Source organism: Colletotrichum graminicola, assembly GCF_000149035.1.
Source record: "Colletotrichum graminicola M1.001 genomic scaffold supercont1.31, whole genome shotgun sequence".
NCBI classification, from domain to species: domain Eukaryota; kingdom Fungi; phylum Ascomycota; class Sordariomycetes; order Glomerellales; family Glomerellaceae; genus Colletotrichum; species Colletotrichum graminicola.
The window spans coordinates 173150-196370 of NW_007361035.1; the positions used below are offsets into that span (position 1 = coordinate 173150).

At 54.7% G+C, this 23221-nt stretch overlaps 4 protein-coding genes across 4 annotated transcripts; 2 read left to right on the forward strand and 2 right to left on the reverse strand.

Moving 5' to 3' along the window:
• Positions 1–493: 493 nt before the first annotated feature.
• GLRG_07445 (uncharacterized protein) lies at positions 494–797 on the reverse strand (the record flags this gene model as incomplete). The annotated part of the gene is made up of 2 exons (XM_008098130.1): positions 494–686; positions 751–797. 2 exons carry the CDS (start codon positions 795–797, stop codon positions 494–496), a joined length of 240 nt encoding a protein of 79 aa, XP_008096321.1.
• Positions 798–1446: 649 nt separating this feature from the next.
• On the forward strand, positions 1447–3663 carry GLRG_07446 (uncharacterized protein; the record flags this gene model as incomplete). Its single annotated transcript, XM_008098131.1, has 1 exon — positions 1447–3663. One exon carries the CDS (start codon positions 1447–1449, stop codon positions 3661–3663), a length of 2217 nt encoding a protein of 738 aa, XP_008096322.1.
• Positions 3664–7699: 4036 nt separating this feature from the next.
• GLRG_07447 (WD domain-containing protein) lies at positions 7700–9205 on the reverse strand (the record flags this gene model as incomplete). The annotated part of the gene is made up of 2 exons (XM_008098132.1): positions 7700–8921; positions 8988–9205. 2 exons carry the CDS (start codon positions 9203–9205, stop codon positions 7700–7702), a joined length of 1440 nt encoding a protein of 479 aa, XP_008096323.1.
• Positions 9206–9701: 496 nt separating this feature from the next.
• On the forward strand, positions 9702–10516 carry GLRG_07448 (uncharacterized protein; the record flags this gene model as incomplete). The annotated part of the gene is made up of 2 exons (XM_008098133.1): positions 9702–9837; positions 9900–10516. The coding sequence occupies 2 exons, from the start codon at positions 9702–9704 to the stop codon at positions 10514–10516; spliced, it is 753 nt and encodes a 250-aa protein (XP_008096324.1).
• Positions 10517–23221: the final 12705 nt, after the last annotated feature.

Below are 23221 nucleotides of genomic sequence, written 5' to 3' on the forward strand. Positions count from 1 at the left end.
GGATGAGAGGTACGGCTGAGTAAGACCGGTGAGCTGGACGAGGAACGTATTCGACAAAGGTTCTGCCAGGAAAATGGCATGCAAAGTATGAGATGTGACACTGGGGCTTGTTCGGCTTATAAGTAGGAAGACCCCGAGCTTCCAAGGTGGTGGGAAGGAGAAGAAGCATTAGTCAGTCGGATATGTATCAATGGGTATAATGCAGTTATCGTACATAGAGGCCCCGCCAGGTCCACTTCTCTATCCCGATCTGGAGCCCATATCCCTCCATATCTCTACTAGTAAGTCCGTCCAACTTCTTCGCTACCGACCACGCATCTTCTTTATCTACGTCCTCATGTTTTCCTCCATCCCGCATTCGTTGCTGCCCGTCAAACTATTTTATTGCCCGTAATTGGATGATGGGCTCGCATAGGCATGCCTTCGTCCCTGCATCGGATGCACCACGCCAACGAACTCCCCTCACCCCTGTACCTGCTGCCTAGGAAGCCGTTCATGACGATTGGCCAGCCTGATGCCATCGCGTATCCCACGCTGTCAGCGTCTGTTGCGCCTGACGGCGGCTGGCTGATGTTGTTCGCCTCGATGCTGTGCCGGCGGCCGAGAGGAGTCTCTCAGGCAACTCCATAGGGTTTTGCTGCAGATACGCGCCCATCATCGACGTCATGCCCTGGTAGGCAACCGACCTAGCACACATCACACTCACAGTCAGCACGTTATCATCAACGTACCCACATGCGCTGTACGTACCCTCCATTGGTTGTGGTGGCAGCGGAAGGTGCAGACCTTTGGGACATCTTGAAGCTGCAAAGGCATACGATTTATGTGTGGTATTACTTGGTTGATAGGTTTTCTGCAAGCAGTTTGATTGCACTGGACGATTTCGCGCGATGAAGATGTTCGCGATGTTCTCTCTGACGGACTTCCTCTCCATAACCAGCAGGCCGTCCCATTGATATACGATCCTGAGGATGCCATTCCCTCTTTACGCTTCCAGGCCCTCAATTTGGCCTCAACGCTGTTCCGCTCAGTCGAGGAGATCCCAAAGGCACGAATGCGCTGTTCGATATCTGCGAGGCTCTCCAGATCTTGAACCCTTCAAGAACCGTGTGTGAGAACGTTATGTAGCACTTGCGCGAAGCTGCTCAATCCTTCAGACGTTCATACGCCATTCCGGATTGCGTCTAGGGCTACCATCTCGGTCGCCAGCATTGTCATCATTGGCTGCACCCGCATATATCTGCCTAGCTCAGGCGGGATCGCAACCCCGGCAAGGCGCAGCTCGCATAAAAGCAAAGAGCGCGAATGCGCCCTTGAGAAATCCCTACGACGGTCTCTCTTAAGGGATTTCAAAGCCTGCCCCTCCCCCTTCTCTGTAATCTAATATATCAACATCCTGCTTCATGCAACTGCGACATCATTCGAGTACCGGTTTTTTACGTCGTCATGGTTCACAAGACAGTCGCAAGCAACCGTCCAGCGACCTGGTCTGCAGAAGGGCACGATGGTGCCGCAGCGCAGAAAATGTCGGTTGACGCGCAAATGCGTACCGACGAGGCCTCCAGAGATCTGGCGTATCAGTTCCTACGAATGAACCGTACCACCGGCCGTGCGCCTGTCGCCGATAATCATTATACCAGCACGCCTCCCAGCTGTGTGACACCAAGAGATCGTGCCGCTATGACAGCCGAAACTTCACAACCACAAGGGCGGCGTCACTCATCTTTCGACCCGGGAACAGTGTCAAGCCTGGCATACCGCGCCAAAGAGCCGGCCCAAAACCCAAGAAAGCACCAGAGAGGGAGTCCTTCACTCGGCGACATTGAGGAACAGGCGGAATCCCTGGGGGGGCAACACTTCAAGAGAATATCGGGCGACTCGGGCTATGGCTCCGACACGCAGCGCATACGTTGCGAGCAAAGCATCCATCCTTATGATCGCCATACAGTAAACACCGAGGTGCTCTACAAGCCCAAGGTGGTCGTTATCAGCTATTCTGCGTCCGACTCGGAATGCGACGAGGCTCTGGGCGCTCCCAGACGGCCCAAGAGGCGCCTCCGCAAGCATAGCTTAGCCGCAGCCACCAAGATGGCCGGCACGGAGGCACCAGATGCTCGTGACTGCGTCCCGAACTCGGTCGTAGAGAGCATTGAGTCGGCGCACTCTCTTTCCCACTCTTCGAAAGGCTTGCGACGAGTGAAAGGAACAGCCGCTTTGCGGCCAAAGATTGACCCCCATTCAGGTCTACTGAAGCCAAGGATGAGGACCACGACGATGCCCAGCATCATTGCTTCCGGCAGCGGTCATGCTGACAGACCAAGGCTGCTACTCAAGACATCAACTTGGTCCTCAAGCGGCCAAGATACGGTTCGATCGGTGGTACAGAGACGGCCGCGGCCGGTATCTGGACCGCCCACATTGCCCCTCAACTGGCATACAAACGCCATACCCAAGCTGGCGTTCTCGCCCGTCGAAGAACAATCCGATTCTCCAAGCGACAGCGACGAGTCCTCCGTGGAATCCAGTGTCTTCTCGATACCAAACTCCCCGGTCGAGCCCTGCGAGCTTGATCGAGATGACCCATTCGCCCCTCACTTTGACGCCGTCATTGCAAGTGTCTTCGAGCGGTTCAGGGATTGGCAGATCCGGCAAAGGGGCGGGCAAGCCGGGCGAAGCCGAGCTCGGCGGCCCAGCTCCAACACAATCGACTCCGGCCGCTCGTCGAGGAAGCGGTCGCATTCCGAGCTACCCGAGCACCCCGCTTCGGATGAGGACGTCCACACGGCCCCGGGGTTCAAGAGACCGAAGGTTCCCGCATCCCCAACGAAAACGCTCGCTTGCCCCTTCTGGAAGAAGAACCCCGACAGCCACCGGCAATGCTACAAAAAGGTCCTTAGCAGGATCAAGTACGTCAAGTCTCACTTGTATCGCTTCCACCCGGCCCCAATCACTTGTCCTTGCTGCGGTGCCGAGTTCCGAAGCGAGGAGGTGCGAGATGTGCACCTGCGAGCCAGGCGCTGTGAGATCGTGGAACGGAGCGACATTGCGGACCACGAGGGCTTGACCGCCGAGCGGATGAGGCAGGTGTCTAGGCGAGCTGACCCACGGCTCTCCGAGGAGGAGCAGTGGTTCGTCATATGGGACACCATATTCCCCAACACTCCGCGGCCCTCCACGGCTTACATCGACGGCGCCCTCTCCGAGGATATCTGCAACTTCCATGAGTTCTTTGCCAACTCTGGCAACGACATCATTCTTCACTACTTCAGCCTCCACGACCCCGACTTCGCGCGCAGCGACAGAGCGGCCCTTTACGGCCGCTTTGTCAGGGACGGGGTGCTCGAAAGGATCTACGAACAGTGGGCTACCAGGAGGGGGCTGCGGCAGCCGCATGACACAGACGACTTCACGCCGCCCCAGTCGATCCCCACAGAGTCCGAACTTCCGAGCCGGGCGTCGTCGGCGCACGGGAACCCGCCCACACAGGACCCGGTGCAGACGTATTCGGCGGAGGACATCCAGCCCGTGCCTGCAAGTGCTTTGCAGTTCGCTGGCCAGGGGTTTGATGAAGCCGGCGTCAGTGACGACTTGTACTATGACTCGCACACGCAGAGCCTATATGACGATCTTGCTAGTATGTTCCCTGACGCAGACTACCATTAGGACGTAAAAGCATATGTACTTCGTAGGTAAAGTAATTTCTGTCAGTTTTTATAAGTGTTTGGGGGAGGTTATTTGTACGTATATAGATGTATATACATATACATATTCGGAATGAGTTTAGAAATCAGGATTCAATACCAGGCTACACACCGTCATAGGCTTGCAATGAAATAGTACTGCCACTGATGTTACCCAATAACATCGTCACGTGCCAGTCACTTATTCAACAAACCCACCCCATGAGTATGAACGGTCCACAGCCAATCTCTTCAATGTGAGTCCGTTTGATTAACCAAGGACAGAGAAACCACGTGTACCAGCCAGTTATCATAACCTTATCCCAGGTCAAGGCTCGCCATCCTGGCCGAACGTCGGTGTGGGCGTTGCTCGCAGGTCCGCCAAGGCACGGCTGGACGATCTTCAATGTCTCGGTGGTAGCCTGAAGGGACTGTCCCCTCGTTCTCCCTCCACCCCCATACTTTCTCCATGACGGGACCGTTGAATGGCGTCGAGGACCCCAAGGTTGCGCCATCCTTGGACGAAGGAGTCGGGGAACCTCTTCTCTCGCGGCCCGCGTCCGAAGAGCCGACAAGCGGACCAAGGGCTAAAGGTTTATGGATCATCCAGAGCATCGTGCTAGTCGTATATACTACACCCCCTACGCTTCTGATCTAAATAATACAGAGTCACGACCCGAGTCCCACGCCATATTAGAACATCACGTAAGTTGCCTTGTCCAGATCCGGTGGACGTCGCGAACGTCATTGAGGCTTGGAACAAGCGGGACGCTAGGAAACACCCAGCACGCTGCTCCCTCTTATCCGGTTGGCGAGTCCCGGAATGGTTCATGACTAGGAACCTCACGATTGTGCTCACTGCATGTCGAGGTTCAAATAGGGGCCAAAAAAGGGGGGTAGATCCCCCCTTTGGTTTGTGGAATACTTGGACTTCTCGCCATCCGCCACCGTCGATGAACTATCTCGACCATTAGTTCGCGCCCCCCTCCCTCCTCTACCAATGAGACGTCTTTCTACCCGAACCATCAAAAAAAGGGGCTGTCAATTCCAAATCCCCCATAACTAAACCTGTTGGGAGTCGGTTTCGATTGAGAAGCCACTCGACGAGGCCGTCCGGGAACGGGAATTCTCAAGAAGGAAAAAAGAAAAAAAGAAAAAAAGTGTTGTGCGGGGGCGTTGCTGTTTCGCCCCTAAGGTTTTCACGGAAGGGCTTCGGGATTGTGATGCATCCTCGTGTTCGGGTTCATATTCAGTGCGTATGCCTAACTAGCCGCGTTTTGATTTTCCTGTTTCAGCGGACACTGTTCCCACTGATGTATCCCGCCTTCGTCCCCCGAGGCTTGTCGCTGTAAGTCGGGACGAAGCAGGCCGAGTTAGGTCACTGTGCAGCATGCCCTCGCGAAAAGAGAGCGATAAAGTCGTCAAATGGTTCTGCACAGCGCCAGACACACGGCGCGAGCGCGCAAAGACAAAAAAAAAAAAAGTCTGATGCTTGGGACTTGAACAACTCATGATGCTTCCGGACCCTATGGCGGTTCAACGATACTAAAGATGTTAGCCTCGGGTCCGATCACCGGAGCAAGTGGTCTGTGTGCCGGCTGGCACATAAGGGTCCACCCCGCCGATCGCGATCGGCCCATAATCCAGAACCACATCGGGGAGTCGGCCTCTTCTCCGATGATTACTCTCCACCTCCAAAACGACCATTGGTAACCAGCCTTGCTCTGCTGAGCTTTGACATTGCCATTTTGATCCTCTTGCTGCGAGTAAGAAATAAGTTAGGATTCATGCACCTGCACCTGCCCCCTTCCGTCACAATGCAACAGCCCAGACCTCATCGCCGTTCATTACTGACAGTCTGAAACTGACGCGCCGCCTGCGGAGAGCGTGAGGCTGGTAAGAGACTTCCAAAAAGGAATGGGTCAATTCGTATATATGACAGTCACCAAAGAGATTGGGAGTGATCCCAGACACTGACTCGCATATCCCTCTTCTATGAAATCTGAAATCAAGACCTACATTTATCAACATCCTGTCATGGCGTGACTGCAAGAAGATAACGCCCCAATACAATTTCCGTCACCCCCACTGTGACCTTAGCCTTGACAAGACCATACCGTTCCAAACTGTGTTTCGAAGGTTCAGTTATGGAACCTGGTAGCACTTCCTCCCCCTGGGTGATGAGTGAAGCTGATGTTCGGAGCGGTCAGCAATCACATGTATCACATGTAGAAGAAGAATCACCGCATTTTTTAACAGCCAACAGCCCCTGCGCTGCTCCTCTCGTGCTAAGAAGGATTGTGGTAGACCAGTCAGGGCGGAGGCTTCATGAGACAAGGCGGAAAACTGCCAGTATGGAGTATGGTAGTCACGTCTATGAACTAACGACAGGAAGACAATGTGACAGCCAAGGATAACCTCGGCACTGGAAGTGCTTGTCTAGGCCAAACCGGGAACACCGCTTGAATCTGTATTCAAGGCGACCATTGTGGGGGGTATGGGACCTGACCTGACCATTGCCTCTGACATGACCTGACGTAATGACCGTGCACGCACTAAACTGAAGTAGTGGATAGGGTTGATTAGGGACTGGTTCGGGTTATGGAGTCTGTAGTCAAGGCGACCATTGGGGGGGGTACCTGACCTGACCTGACCATTGGTGGGGCAAAAGTACCGTGCACAAACTAAGCCAAGTAGGGTTGGTGGACAGGGTCGGCTAGGGTTCGGTTAGGGTTGGGGTTAGGATTCGAGTTAGGGATTGGTTCGGGTAATGGAATATGGTATTAATCCGGGCAAGCCTACACCCTGGTCAGGTTATCAGCAATGGTCAGGTCAGGTCAGATACCCCCCACAATGGTCGCCTTACATGTACTCTCACAAGGCTTGCATGCGTAGCGCACAGTCAGGAAGGCTCGAACGTCATGGCGCCATGTGGGTTGAGCAGCCGCCAATCCTGCACCTGAGGAGACATAGTCCCCAAGCATAGTCGCCGAGTGAGACTCGGCTTGGGAGTCAGGTGACAGCCGAGCGAAGTCTAGCCTTTCAGGTGGGGGTTATCGGGTTGGCAAGAGACCCTGTATTTCATCTCATAAAGATGCCGTTGCTGGCTATTGAGTATTTAGCGGACGGCCTACCGTCCGAATGAGGACCGAGCCGTTGGCTTTGAAGATGCCCCGGTTATTGTTGTTGCGGATTCATTCTGCCTTGTACGGGGATCTTGGCAACAAATGTGATGCTCCATCGCCTTGTACGTGCACCTTGTTGGCCTTGTCCGCCCTTCTCAGACTGTACTGTACATCTGATCTGCCGATCATCCTTGTCTCCGATCCACCCACGGGATGTCCTGTGGATTGCATACATAGTCAGCATTGGGTGGACTAGTCCTCATTTTCACCTTCATGGGCTGCATGCAACATGTTGTTAGTTTGGCCATCGCGATGCAGTCGGCCGCCTTGAAAGAAAATGAAAGAAACAGCCTGTTAGGTAGCCCGACTTGATTGGCTTGAGGCCTATCCTCCTCGACGAGTAAGATGCGCTCAAGAACCATGATGCTGAGAGTGGCGCGGGAGCTAATGCAGGATGTCAGAAGAGGCACCATGAGAAACATCCTGCTCGTATACTGGCGGTAAGGGGTTCGTGAGCTGCCATATCGACGGCTCGGCAAGTCGACGACTCGGAGGGCTCGGTGAGCGTCCCCTCCCTCCGCCATTACGTACGTACGAAGTTGCGGTTTTACACCAGGTCGCAACAAGTTTTGCAAGGATGAGCGGCAGGAGGCCTGGATAGCGACTAGCAGGGCCAAGGAAAGCAAACCCCTGCTCGCTCATGCAAAGATCTTCGCGAAGGGGTCCTTCTGACGGAGAATCGATGATTCTGTCGAGGTTTTGTACCTAATTGAAATTGGCACTGCCCTCCCCACACGGACTTGGGGTTGCGTCTTCATTCCGAAAAAAAAAGGGGGGGTATTGATAAGAGGCCAAACATCGAGATTGAGTCAGGGCAGACAGATATGGGTGTAATCAATTGAATGTGACTTGTCTTCGCATCAAGCTCCTGAAAGCGTCGTCGAGGGCCTTGCGCTTGCGTGCTTTTTCCTCTTCATCCGCATCTTGTGGATTAGGGGCTGCGTCATCATCCTCGGCCCCAGGCAGTTGAGGCATCCAGGAACGTATCTGTCCGTCCAGGTGGGCCGTGTATACTGCACCAAAGGAACTTCCACCTCCCATCACAGTGCCCTTTTGAAGCCCATGGCCACCGCTGCCACGCCATACCATGCTCATTGTCCGGTTCTTCACATTCAGGCCGCTGCTGCCCTGACTTCCGGCCACCCCGGACGGCCCAGGCACACGCAAGCGGGACAGGAGAGTGCCTTCGTGCAGGTCCATGACCAGTATTTCTTGCTCATTGGGGTAAAATAGGAGATCCCGACGTGTGGGTGTCAGCCGGGCGGGCGTGACAAACAAACTCACAGTCTTGGGTTGTCGGTTCTGTATGATGGAGCCGAAGCTGGCCAGCGTGTTCGCACCAGTAGCAGCATCCCATACTCGGATCCGACGATCCAGGCCGGCTGATATGATGAAGTTACCGTCGTCAGTCCAGGTCAAGCCGTTGACACCCTCATTATGTGCACGAGCTGAGCTGCGGAAATGGGGGGTGCGGTTCCAGTCTAATCCAGAGGCCATGGCGTGGTCAAAACGGTGAATAACACCGAGGCTGTCTTCTTGATCGAGCTGCCCGACCAAGCCTCCGGCGCGGCGGAGGTCCCAGACCCGCACCCTTCCATCAACGTGACCGGTGGCAAGGGTATGCTCGTGACGGGGGCTCCAAGCTGCGGAAAGAACAGCACCTCCGTGGGCGACAAGAGATTGGACGGCAGATCCGGACTTGAGGTCTACCAGGCGAACAGAAGAATGCTGGGTTGCGCAGGCGACCAGGAGGTGATTGGCGATGGGACTGGTTGCATGGGTGTATATGTTGGCGTTCAGGTCAAAGCTGGCCGATACGACCATCCGTTGAGTAGACCATAGCTTGAGCGAGCGGTCGAACGAGCTAGATAGAAAGGCCTCGGAGTCAAAGGGGTAAAAGTCCAGATGGGTGATGCCGTGCTTGTGGGCGTTAGTCTCGCCACCAACGGAGCGGGCAACACTGGCGACGGGCTGGAGAATGCGGGATGTTCGGGCATTGCCCTCCTGGTGAAGGTCCCACAACTTCACCGAACCATCGGCACCGCCGGAAAGAAGGCTGCCATCGAAGAGTTTGGTGTCAGACGACAGAGCTTCGACATGACCGAGGAGCAAGTGGACTTACAGGCGGCCATCGAACTTATCCAGAGCCAAGGCATTAACGCCGACTCGGTGAGCCCAGATTTGCACGTACCGGCCTTCTTCTTCCAGCTCGGCGCCCTCGCCATCAAATCGGTGGTTGGGGGCAGCGGCGAAAGACCGGACGAGCTCCGACGTCGTGGCTCGCGCGAAGCCATCCGGGCTGAGCTCACCGGTGGAGCGGGCAAACAGACGGGCCTGCATTCATCTGGTGCAGTTGAATTTGAGGGCCACAGTAGAAACAGTTGGCTTAAATGGGTCTCGAGGCTGTTAATGTCCGAGTTGACCGTCTGATGTTGGCTATCACCAAAATGAATTCGTGATGATGTCAGCGGCTTCCGATGCGGAACAAAGGCAGGTAGGTACCTAAGCCGGTCGTTTCCTCAGCGCCTCCTGGCCCCCAGGCGGAAGCACTTATCATTGGTCACACCTGTTCTTATGGACCCACACTTACCAAAACTTCCGTCGGCTGTTCCAGCCCAATGCCCAAACCTCGAGAAGTCAAAGGAAGGCACGAAGAGGGCCTCACTCATTCAACGTCGGCCAACTTTAGCGTCTGGCATGCCTTAGGCACCTGGGCAGGCCATCACCATTCAACCATCCATCATTGCCTAGCATTTCCGCATACTCATCTCGTCGGCATCCGGTTGGCCTGCTGGATCTATTTACCTCTTTTCGATTTTGATTAACCACAATCAGAATGGACTTGCAAAGGCCATACAAGGATCCAGGAATGGAACTTCGGGCTGACGCCAGTGGTCTGGAATCTGCTCAGTCTCCGGCGGAAGAAACCAAGCGTTCACAACGGCATGCCAATGTCTACGATGCCGTCGCGGGTAAGCCCTTGACGAAATCGATTTTCGCTTGCTATGTGATCAATCTGTTAACCAGCGGATAGGTCGAATCACGTTCGAGAGCAAGTTGGGTGCCGCTGCCAGGGGTGAGAGGCCGCCCAATGCCAGCCTCAAACCACCCAAGCTGAGCAGACACCCTATCAACGCTTCTGCCCTGGCCCCAGAAGAGGTTTTGTTTCGCCGTAAGGCCGCGCCCGAGCGCTTTGCCGAGTTCGATGTCTACATGTCACACGAACGGCGCCTACTGGATTCCGGTCGTGCACCGTTGCCAGACTCTGACCTACTCAAGTCTGTCCATTTCTATGCCAGCCATTTCTATTCTACCCTGGGTGGCCCCAAGCGCAACCCCTCGTACCAAGTCGGCGCTCGAAATATTGACGAGAGGAGCATGGACGAATCGGCTCTGCTGGCCATTGGTATTCTTCTGGAGGAAGCTGGCAAAGATGTACTGGGACGCAAGGGAGACATGGTATTTACCGAGGGTTTAGAAATGACCTCCGAGGCCGACCCCAAATCAGCATCACGCACTACCGTCAATCCGCCGAGCCCGCCCCCAACTGACTACTCGAGCCGGCACCCACCAGCTATCAGCTTCGTGGACCTTGGGTCTTGGAAAAGAGCACCCAAGCGACGGAAATTGACCGATTTTGAAGACGCATAGGCCCCCTTCGGATCTTGCTGTACCCAGATTGCTCTTTCGACGAATGTTTGCCTGTGGGTACTTTTCATGTTGGCCGCCATCACCAACAACCCGAAAAGGAATGGATGTTCATTGATCGATCCGACTGTGCCACGGCAACTCGGCATCCATTGTTGCCATGCATATTTTGGCCAGCATCCAACATGGCATTGTTTGCTCTTGGCATCCAGAGCAGCAATATCTCAGCCTGCAAGGTTGATGGTACTCTGCCTTGGCGCGGCCAGTAACGAAGTATCCCATTGAGTGCCAAGTGACCTCACATAACCCAAAAATGGGTCTATGTAAATACTTACCGACAGCTATTGGACAGTCAGCCTGGATTGCTGTACTCTTATTGGTCTGAGGTTATGTGAGGTCACTCGGCACTCAATGGGATACCATCGAAAGCCGAGCCTAACCGACCGTTACCGACCACACTCGCTTATCAACAGCTTCTCAGCCTCAACCCCCATTCCCATCATAGGTTCGACGCAACATTGGTCGTTAAAACAGCATTCTGCTGCCGCGGACATGCCCGGCCATCCAGGCTTAGCAGTCGGTCTTCTTGGCTCTTTACTCGTTCTACCTCATGACAGTGTGGCAAATCTGCGTACCAGCACTCATAAGAGGCCCGCTTTACGGATACTCATTCTCTCAACGTCCACTCGCACGCATCGAGCGACGGTATCGTTACAAGCCCCGCACCGTTCCTGCAACACTCGCTTTGTCGAGAAGTATTCGTGCGAGAGCAATCGCGTCGTACAATTACGGTGCAGAGCCAGACGAATCCAAAGAGGTATTGGTTATGAAACCTTGACATCGTTCGCTCCCGCCACGGTGTACCCGCCAATCGCCGGTTGGTACAGCCATTTGTCGACCGTTTTTGTACGACACATTTTGGACGGAAAGCAGATTCTCGAAGCAAGAACTCTTGCAATATCTGGCATTTATTGGATGCACTTTGGTACTGGGGTATACCGCCGTTGTTAGGTGAGGCTGAGCCTTTTCACAGCTCGGCACACGAGCACGGTTGGTTACGAGGACAGCCAGGAGGACACTATTGGCAATACCCACTGCAGTTCGGTTTTACAATATTGGCCAATTGTCGTACTTACTTTTCGGCGCCTGACAAGCATTGTATGATAAGGCAAACTTTGGCCACGTCCAATAACTAGTCACCAAGCTTGCACCGAACTACTTCTCAAATGGTACTTTCCGGACGTCTCTCGGGAGACCTCATTCCCTTGGTGGTGGGTGTGACTTTGATGCGGCTAGAGGCCTTTATTCCTTGTCCGCTTCTTGCATGGCATTGGCAAAACAGCAAGCACAACGGAGCTAACACAGTAACATCATCAGATTCGGGCAATCGAACTTCCACGACCATAGCTGGTCCAACTAATCATAGAACTTAACAACACGCCATGGCAAAGGTTGCTTCGGGGTTTCAGCGACGACCTCGTTAGCACTTTGCTCGAGCAGGCGTCTGCCTTTCCTGATTTGGCTGTAGGTGATTCGCTCGGCACTATGCCTACTGGTCGATCGACTCCGGCATTCTACCGATGAACGGGCCTGGGTGCAGAGGCTGATCTCGAAGATCGCGGCCAGAAGAGTTCGGCACGTTGCTGAGTTTTCATCAGAGCCGCAGCACAGGGTACTTGATCAAGGCTACAGAACCAAGCTCCCACGTTGCCTTCACCGGCGTGAGGTTGCAAGTCATACCTCTGCTTCAGGAGAGTTCCTGAGAATAACACCTCGGCAGTGGCTTTTAAAATACCACCCCAAGCGGTCTATCTGTAAGGGGGAGGTGTAACCCGCCCTCCGAGCTCTGTTCGCATGGGAAAGCGGAGGTCGGGCTGCCCTCCGACAAGGGGTGTGACAAGAAGTAGCACGACCCATGAACCCCAACGGTACGAGCAGGCCCCCAGGGCTTGCGATAGGCACACGGCAAGCTGCACCAGCACTCCGATCCAAGGGAGAGCCCCCTACCATTTCGTATTAGAGCCTGCCGGGAGTATACTTAAGGGGGACATTTTGCCCATGGCGACAAGACTCAGTATGCTGATACGATGCATTTAGGGGTTCACCATTTGAGGGAGGCATTTTCCCGTCGCTTAACGATAATGGTGGTCGAAAACCCCGTCCGTGGTAGCGGTTGGGCATCGAGATCAGCACTTCGCGACCATGCGACGAAAGTCTCTTTGACCATGTAGTCCGCATTGACCGCTCAACAGCCCTCGCACAACAGAGCTCCCTGCCGGGCTGGTGGGGTTTTCACCTTGTTTTGCAACACAGCTGGATGTCGAGTTTTATCCATCCCTGAGGGCCACGCGATCCGCGCAAGGAGGCGTATCACAGTTTTGGTGTCGCTCTCATCATGTGACCGCCAGTGCAACCTTACACCAAGGTTATAGTAAACTTGGCAGAACTTCAACACTGACAAACCCCGCGTTTTATACCCACGCCTTGTGCACATTAGATCGGTTGTTTTTGGGCATCATGCTCCTCGATAAGGGGGCCGATGAATTCGACGGCGGATGACTGCCCTTGACAGCCAAGAGAGGAGGGGGGTAGAATAAAAAAAAAACGTTGTCCGCTTCACAGCCAAGGTATGCGATAACATTACTGCCCCTATCCCGACTAGGATCTCCGGGATCCTTGATTGCGGGCGTCAATCAGCTGATTCTTGACACCCTCACGGTCAATGAGGCTCGCTTTCAGCACGGCACCAACCGACGAGCTGATAACAAGTAAGATTCAAGTAGTACGTACTCTGTACTATATATATATATATATATACAATGTACATTGTGTATATATAAAGAGGAAGTGAAGCAAGCATGTCCTAGCTACCCCAGGCCGGACCAGCAGATTCCCGTGCTGGGTACACCATTGGAATGGAGACGAGTTGCGTCAAATTTATAAGTTTTGTAGGCTCCCGGACGGTACTTCTTAGTGGCGATCATGTGCTAGTCTCGGTGGATAGAATGACGGTTCGCCCTTGGGCCTTCTAGAGCCTTCGGTGCCGAATTTCAAGACTGGGTTCTGCCTTCAGGAATGCTGCCTGAGTTCGGACGTCTTAGTAGACACGGAGTACCACGGGATACAACGCACATCTAGAGGCAAAAGAGGACACCGTCGAAAGAACGGCGAAACACCACACCGCTGGGGTCATTTCCGCCTGTGGCGCTGTCTCCGAAATTCGAGCGCCATGCAAGAGTCCCAATGCAGCTTGGGATGATCACTGGAGGGGCTTACTGTATGATGATTGTCGTTGATCTTAGGCGTGCCTCGGTGACGGCAGGCAACTGGTGGAAGTGCGGAATGGACCGGGGCCTGTCTCCCTTTGACCACCAACCGAGGATCCGATGCTCGGAAGGCTGGCTCACTCCAGGTGCGAAATGGGCAATAACTGTCTGAGAGAGCCCTGCGGGCGGGAAGCGACCGACGAGAAGAACCAGAGATTGCGTTGTTGGGGGGGGGGGGGGTATCTCCATCAGGCCAAGTTTCGAGGCCAAGAGCTTGTGCAGTTGTAGACCAGAATCTCATGAGAACTGACAAAATCGTGGGATGGCGGGGGCCATGAACTCTGCTTGGACGCACCATGAGATCGGAACCAATCTTGAACAGCCATTGGGTGCAAGCAACCCTTTGTAACGTGGGCAAATGTCCTAGCACGATATTACTTGGTCGTTGAATCTGTCCAGGACCCCCATCCACGCTCCGGATTCGCAGAAAGAGGCATGGCATGTTCATTGCGAACTCCCTCCATCTGCCACGCGTCCTCGAGCAGGGCCGCGGGAACGGGAGGCGCAAGGCAACTATTCACACAAGCGCTGCTATGATAACAGCGGGACATATTATCGTGCGGCGCAATTCTGGCAGTCACTCCCGCAGATCGCTAACTAAGCCGGATCTGGGCTCGGGCTCTTTGAATCGTCGTCCATGTCAGATGTCACTTTTTGATAGAACCGGCCGAGAAGCGCGACGCATGGGATCTTTGTGTAACAAAGCCCGCCCTCGCAACCACCGGCCGTATGTCGTCGCCCGAGGGGTATGATCATATCGAATATGAAGGCCGAATTGCCATACCATGAGTGCATTTTCTTTCTGCAGCATGGCCACCATGAGGATCCTGGTATGCCCTAGTAAACCTTCGATCCCAGCTGGCGGTGCGCCAATTTCCGGATATCCAACACCTCACTGGTCAGCACCGGAGAAGGCCGGCTAGCAATCACCGGTTTGCGGTCCAACGGCTTGCCGCAGGGGAAGCGTACCCGGGTCTAAAACGCCAGTTCCAGGCCTTTTTGGCCTGAGTGATGGGCGTGGCTGCGCGGGCAAGTTCGGGATGAATAAAGTTCGGTCGTTGGTGTGACTATTGAGGGCGAGTCCTGTCGATCCTGCAGCTAGATGTGCTCCTCGCATTCCACGCGGAATAGAAAGATAGCCAGTCAACTTCGCGGGCACGCGTTTGGAGCCTATCAATGTCCCTGCTGGCAACTTACATAGTACCCAGTACTTGACATCCACCAGTGCCGTGACAGGATACGAGACGTAGGGCACACGTTGTTGCAGGGTGCGGCCCATCAATGTAACCTCACACTCGAAAAGTCACGCCATTCCGGTGTTCTGTTATCTCAGCTCCCCCTCTCAGCTGCGCTTCGGCACAGCTCATCAAACTACCGAGCGATGGACAGGACCTGCCTTGAAGCACCCCTGCCCTGCGGCAGTCGGACAGAGACCACGGAGAACTGGCTTGATAGAAGGCCGACAGGTTACCTGCGCTGGGGGGGATGGGAAACCAAAAGTCTCACTCATCCCAGAGTTGGTCATTGCGGGTCTGGGATGTGGGAGGCACTAGAGGAATCCCTGCACCCCAGGGCTTTAGCTGGCGATCATTCCGACCGTCAAGACACGAACAAGGTTGTTACACCGTGAACAAGAAAACAGGACAAAGTCCGAGGCGGAGAGAGAGAGAGAGAGAGAGAGTAACCTTCTCAACGACGGTTGAACAGTGTCTCACAACCCGCGCAGTTCTCGGAATGTGAGAAGTGATGCTTTGGTTCCTGAGATATTGCGTGAGGAGGGAAAGAACTTGTAACCAGCCCTGCTGGCCAGACTTGGAACCTGCTACACTTTGGCCAGCCGGGAACAAATGGCGGTGGCTAGTTGGATACTAACAGGCATAGGTAGATGACTAGCTGCTTTCTACACAAGTATATTTATATGCGACCTGGACGCCGAGTGCGATGTAGTAACTGAAGTCGATGCAAGATATTATTTATCCATCGCTGACAACACAACAAGAGCCGGGCAATCTACGGAGTATTGAGACGGGCCAAACCGTGCTCAGTCAGCGCAATTAAGTCAAGTGCTGCGAACATCACCCAGCCAGGCATGGCAGCTGCGTCGATGTGTATATATGGATATGTTACCGGCAACCGAGTGATAAAACGATTAGCATACAAGAAAAAAAGATGAAGAAAAAAGAAAGAAAGAAAATCTGCATTCCCACGATATCAGGTGTTCGGATAGTGGCCGCTTATTGGACAACACAGCCCGGAGTATACTCCGGGCACAATTTGGAGGTTCTTTTTTTTAATTTTTTTTTTGTTTGATTACTCCTTTTTTAATTTTCTTTTCTTCAATTTTATGCGCTCAGCATGCTCATCATTGCCCCCCCCCCCCCCCCCCCCCTTCCAGGCCGACCTCTTCTACTGTGCTATATATACTGACGCTTGAGGCTTTCCTTAGACGCTCATTCGCCGGCGGGGGACTTTCGGTGGTATCAAGCAAGAAACGCCGAGAAAGCGGCCAGGAGATTACTTCCCACGCACGTCCCTGGCAAGCGCAAAGGCGGAAAAGGGAACGTGGCAAACGTGAGGCAGACCGCCTCTCCGTCATAAGGTGCTCGGTTCTTTCTTTTCCCAGAGGAAAAGAGAACCCCTTGACGAGCGGGTGTGGGCTGCTACTAACCAGTAGTGTTGACAACTCGCTGGCGAGCACGCGTTGCATGTTGTCGTTACGCCTGCTTGCCTGCCATGGACAAACTCGGAGGGGGTGGAGAAACAGAGGGGAGAGAGAGAGAGAGAGAGAGAGAGAGAGGAGGAAGAGTGATACCGTAAACTTGAGGTATATGAAGTACGGCCGGTCCTCCAAAGAGCTTATGGAGCTTGCCTTACGCGCGTCGTTGGAGCACTTCCAAAGGGCCGGTTAACTCTGACACTCCCAAGGATGGCATGGCCCCCGAGCTGTTTGCCTCCGTGCGAGGAACCCGTGCTAGGGCGGATTTAACAGGGTAATACACATTCTTTCGCTACGTATTGTGACCCCACTATTAGATGTAAAAACGTGCGAAAACCCTCTGGGCGACCGACGCCGGACACAAGACTGGGTCACTCTAGAGTGCATTGTCTCCTTCAGTTCTACAATAACAGAGTAGTTCAGGCCCGGAGCCCCGCCCCCTGATATAGGTAGCGTGAGAAACCCTTGACAGAGGTGCTCAGCGTTGGTAGTAAACTATTCTCGAGAGAGAGAGGGAGCGACGCGACCCTTGTTCCTAGGCCGCATGTACAAGACTCTAGCGAATGCGGTAGGACAGTGATTGGAAGTCACGGGTTCTCCCACATCGGCCGTAGCCCGAGCTGGTGGGATAAGCTTGGGCGGTGACAGCTGAGTGGCGTAGCATGATGTTACCGTACTGCGTAAGAAGCTCGAACGAGGCCAGACATTGGTCAGAAGCCAACTACGGTCTGAAGAGCGAGGAAGGGGGATTGGGGCGGGCTAATCCACGACTGCCCGTTGCTTTGATGATGCGCAAACATGCTAATCCTCTCTTGCTCGCGGCCAAGGCGAAATGGCATGACGCTGCGCCGTCTTGCATGCCGCCTTAACCCATGATACTCTTCTTCCTCCCCCCCCCCCCCCTGGCACCCTCTTCAGCCCACGCGTGCGCGCGTCTCACTTGTCCAGCCTTGCCGAACGAGGGTCGAACGGGACGGAAAAGCAAGCGGGAGGGCGGCGCTCGTGGGGCGATATTTGCGCAGGTCACGTTGAACCCTCTTTTGTTCTTTGATACCGAGGTACAGATACAAGGCGGTTCCTCGCAAGGTTTTTTTTGTTCTTTCTAAACATCTACAGTAGATAGGACGGGCCACATGGGGCAGTGATCTTCCGCAGGACCCCATGCCCCTCTCCCCGCCCCCCCCCCCCCTGTCGGCACACTCGTTGCGCTCGAGGCTAGGGTCGGCAGCCTTTGACCCGTTTCGAGAGGCTATTAGTATCTATTTGGCGACTTCACCGAAGTGTCCCGTCTGAGATAGCAAGTCACTTCTTACCCATGGAGTAGACCACTTAGCCCGCAGTAGGCCACCAGCTGCCTGCCCGGCGCATCACTTGTCGGTAGTCACATCTAATCGCATCTCGAGCGGTATCTTGCGTCTTGCGTCTTGCGTCTCATCTTGCTCTGCATCAAAGCCCCCGATGACCTGTCGATTGCCTACATAATTACAGGCCCATCTCGCTCGCTTGCGGTGAGCGGACAGGGGGCGGACTGTGCTGGCATCCGACGTAACGCCGGAACGGTTTGCTGACGGGAAGCTGAGGGGAAGGAGGGGTGTGTGTCATCAGTCTCGTCTTGTTAGACATGACGCAGGCGAGCACGCCGAAGACGAAAAGAGAAATACTGTTACTCTCGTCGGATGCGGCAGACAGAAAGTGGTAAGTAAGGTACGGGTACAGGGCGGTCCCTCCCGAGGTCTCACAGGGCAAACAGGAAGCGCGAGGAACGCAGCTTGGAGGGGAAAAGGGAGTACATCAGCGTGGCTAACGCCCAAAAACATTTACTCCGCGAAACGTTGTTTTCCAACGACTCCAAATGTGTCAAGTGTACTCCGTAAGGAGTGTCGCGGTTGGGAAAAGGAGGGGGATAGGGAGAGATGTGCAAGCTTTTTTGGACACACGGGCGTTCTTTGTGCAAACCCGCACGCCGTTGGAAGGCCCGCCGGCGCTCGCGGCCGACTCCGAATCCGGAGCGGATACGAGAGAGGCTGCGGCTCACCGAAAGGGGGGGAAGGAGGTGATGGGTGGGCGGCACTGCAACTCTTGTGTGTCGTTCCTGGTTCAGGTTCCCCAACCGAGGTACGTATATCCAAGGCGGTCCCTCTCAAGTTCTCACATGTGGTTTACACGATGATACTCCAACACGGTCGGATTCAGCCTGGAATTATTCAGGTCCGTCCCTGACGACGTTAGGAGAGAGGGGACTCGCTCGGTAAACGGCCGTATGGGGTTTAATGTGGAACTCCACTTCGGAACCTAACGAAGCAGCAAAGCCAGGGTAAGAAGAAAAAAAAAAAAAGAAAAGGGACGGAAAACGGCAAGATACTCCACACCCATGGAACCACAACATATGCATCCGCCGGGTCACCAGTACACTAACGAGCATTCGCCAAACTCCGAGACACGATGCTCTCGTTTTTGGAAGTACATCGTATAAGTTGAGGGGCGGGGCACTGACGCGCCCCTTTCCAACGTGGACTGCTCGCAAAGGCGACGGGATGTGCAAGAGATTTTCTTGTGTGTTGTAAAGTTTCATTTTATCCGTACTCTTTGTTGTTATACATGGGTGGTATGTATATGGACTAAGAGGGCCAAGAGTAGTAGTGTTGGTAGGGACCAGGGACGGCCGTATTAGGAAAAAAACCTCAAACCTGTTCTTGATCTCCTCTCTTTCTCTCTCTCTCTCTCCTTTGGTCATACCTACTCCACAACAGCCCCACACAGCCGTGGAGCCTGTTCTTGCCGAGTTGCAACGGCCGAGCTTGGCTCAGTCAAGTTTGTTGCTTGTGATAATGGCCTTGGCCAAGGAGATACCGACACGCCTCGGTCACGACAAAGAGGAGCTGGCGGGTGCTGACGGAGTCCCTGATGACAGAGACAGACAGGGGGACCGAGAGGCAGAGAAACCTGGAAGGGGGATGAAGAGCTGTCTGTGTGTGTAATGTGTAAGTACGTGTCTGCCGCGCTCGCTCGCTAGACACGGATGACTTGCTTCTCCACAGACACACGGACAGAGTTGGGGTTCAGTGATCTGGTCTGGTCTGATATCCGGATTCAAAGCATCGGGGTAAGAAACGGCGTCCCGACTTACTTCGACGCGACTCGCGCAATTGTCGCCGGGGTTCTTGCACAAGTGCCAACGTGTTCGGACTTTGATTCCTGGTAAGGCTCAAGGAAGAAGACGAAAAGCAAAACCGGATTTGAAAATAAAATATGGAGGGGCTGGTGCTCCAACGGCACTTTGAATATGGGGTCGCCCTTCCCGCCTGGGCACCGCGGCGCGGCCACTGCTGCCGAACCGTGCGGACTTGGAGAAAGGTTCTGTCTTTGGAGGCCTTGGCCGACCCGACCCGAACCACAAACTGCACTGGGACTCGAAAGGGGGGGGGGAGGGGCAGGGGGGAAGTGGAGATGACAGCTCCAACGGCATATAACATATCATATCCCGCACACGCACAAACAATCATACCCTTATAGAGAGAGAGAGAGAGAGCACGCTATTGTAGTATATATCCACCCTGAACCGGTCGTCGGCAATGAGAGGCTCGGATCTCACTGCAACGAAGCCAGGAGGAGCAAAGACTCTCAGACTCTCAGACCCTCAGACTTGACTCTCGGACTCTATCAAATACCCAGGTCACCAGACCAGCAGGCGCAAAGCACGGACGGCGCCCTAAGACGAAGAGAGAGAGAGAGAGAGAGGGTGGCGGAACAGGGGCGATGATGCTTGCCGCATTAGGGTTTCTGGGGGGGGGGGAACCATCGTTGTCGTTGCCATCAATTGTCAATCACAACGACGCTTTTTGTTGTTGTTGTTGGAGCAGGATCCGTCATGGGAGTTAGTATCCACTAAAGTTTGCACGTGCTTTTTCGGAACTCTCCCACCTCCAAACCAGTTCGAAACTAAGTGACTGACCTCGAACTAAAACTGACTGGCAGTCTCCCCTCCCCCCATCTCCTTCATACCTCCCTTTCGACTAGTACCGATAGACCGCAGACTGGTTATCCTGGCTCCCTTGCTTCCCTCGCACGCCGTCTCGGCAAGCAGAAGCTCTTTGCCCACCACCACCACCATCACACCATCGCCGGTCTATGCACACCAGCCGGCAGCCGCAGCATCAGCAGCCCTCGGGGCTGACATGCCATCCCACCAGCGTGCCCCCCTCTTCCGACGAGCAAATCTGATAGGAGGAAGCTTCTGCTGCTGCTGCTGCTGCTGCTGCTGCTAGTTCACCTGTCCACTACCCTTTCTGCCTCCCCGCACACCCCCCTGTCCGTCGCCCGTCGCCCGTCGCCCGTCGCCCGGCGCCAGCCCCTCCCTCCCCTCATCCCATCTCATCCCACGTCTAGTGTGCAAGCATAGCAGAAGCTACAGACTTGGGTACAGATAGTGTAGAGAGAGAGAGAGAGAGTAGGGAGGAGTGCTGCTGTTGCTCTCTCTCTCCTGCTACGCCCGCTGAAGGGGTCACCCCTGTTGACTTTAAGTAGAGCGGGTCCCTCATGGCGCCCCGAGTCCCCGTGCCCCTCTGAGCCAAATCCTTTCCAGGTACCGGTCCTCTGGACCGGCGCCGTGGAGTTGGCGCGCATGCTTCTATTCCTTCTCCCTATCTCTCTCTCTCTCTCTCTCTCTCTCTCTCTCTCCCAATCTCTCTTTTGGCCCCGACTTGATTTAGACTCTGCCATGCCAAGTATCACCGCCGGTTGGGCATCAGTGAGATAGATACCAGGGCACCGAGTATATGGATACCGCCGCCCGCTCGTGTAACCCCGTGTTTTCCAGCACCAGGCCCCTCGGGCTTCGTCCCGCGTCTACGGGTCTTGTATAGGTATTGTTGTCCGTCAAGGAGCCCCGCGATGCCTCATCATCCTTTGTGCATATTAAATCTTTCAATGCAACGGGACGCAAGTCTCCCGGGGTGATGAGGTGACCTCGGGCCATCTCACTCACTCCCCCCCCCTCCCCTCTCTCTCTCTCTCTTTCTAACACACACACAGTCTTTCTCTCTACCAATCAATCTGCGTAGCAAATAAACTATACCGTTAACGCAGCATGGCCCTGTGCATCTTCCGCTTTCATGCCCATGGAATTCCGCCCTCTCCTGTAACATTGCTGGTCCGCGACCCTCGGTTCGGGCATCGATGGCCGGACAGAGGGTTTATTAGGAACATGCGTACGGAAGCGAAAAAGAACCCGAGCGAGACACTCCCCTACGTCACGGCGGGCGCTTGCATTTCTTCACGACTCGAGCACACAGGGCCTCAGTGAATCCTTGAGCTGAGGCAAACCGGGACCGCCTGGGTGCGCGCGCGCGCGCGCGATGCCTGCCTACGTGAACCGGCCCGCATCCAATCCGGATCCCATCTGCCAAAAAAGAGTAAGAGTTAGAGTTGCGCCGGCGCAAGCCAGCGGTCAAGTGACGAGCCGAGTGTACCGGACAATCATTTCTGCAGGGAGGATGCGCTGCGTTCCGCCGCCCATTCATTGTCTCTCACAAAAGAGATGGGATCGCATTGGCGTCGCATCCCCTGCGCGTTGGCTACCGAGGGCTCGGGAAGTTCGGAAACCAAAACAGAATTCGACCCTCCCCCCCCCCCCTCTCCAGAGAGACATATCTAGACTGAATATAACAGCACCGAGTACGGACACTACTGTGTCGAGAATCGACTCTGGAGCAGGTACCTCGTCGTCTCCTCCCGGGGGGGTGTGACTCGCAACAAGACACCGCCAACACACAACCAAGCCTCACTCACCGCATGGCACATTACGACGTACATCGTACACCGTCCCGCTCACCGTCCTCGTCTCAGGCAGAGAACCACCCCACGACGTAATGGCCAAAAGAACAAGGAAGAGGGGCAAGGTACCTGGTTTACATAGTATAGTAGGTAATACCCAGTGTACGGATACGTAGACGGCGGAGTTGAGCCCCCCCGGAAAAGCGGGGGGGCATCGCCCATTCCTCCAGCCAGAAAGCAAATTTCCCCTTCCCGGATCCCGTGACCGCTGATCCCCAGTCATCTGGCCCGGAGCGCGGCATGGAATGGGACATGATCCAGACAAAATGCGCCGTTGCATGACTTGTACGATGTATCGTCTCTTCCCGCCTCTTTTGTGACTCTGCGGCGGGCAAATAGAGGCGAGGCTGAAGAGGGGAAGGGAGAATAGGAGAACGATGGCTGGGATAGGCTGGTCGGGGCAGGAACAGCGGCAGGCACGATGGCTCCCGTCCGTGGCCAAAAGATTTCGGCCGTCCATCCCATGAGTCGCGGATGCTATCTTTGCCTTGTCTTGTCTTGATGCTTTTCCCCAAGCCCACCCCCCCCTTTTGTTCCGACAGCTTCGGGCGGCGCGTCCCGTCCGAGCTGGCATTGTGGCCTCGGGGAACCGACCAGAAGGAACTGCTTGCTAGGTTCACCGGCCTTGGACGACTGACTGCGCCGGCTCGCAATTAAGAGCAGAGAAGCTATTATGGTGGGGGGGGGGAGGTCGGTCCGCATGGGGCGGCGGTGTCGTCGGGAATGGAGAATAGCCCGAGTCGGTCAGCGCGCTGGTCACCGCCCTATCCCTGACTATCTGTCAACTTTTCTCGGAGGTATACTAGTAGTAGTGCTAGTTTGCTCTGTGTGTGC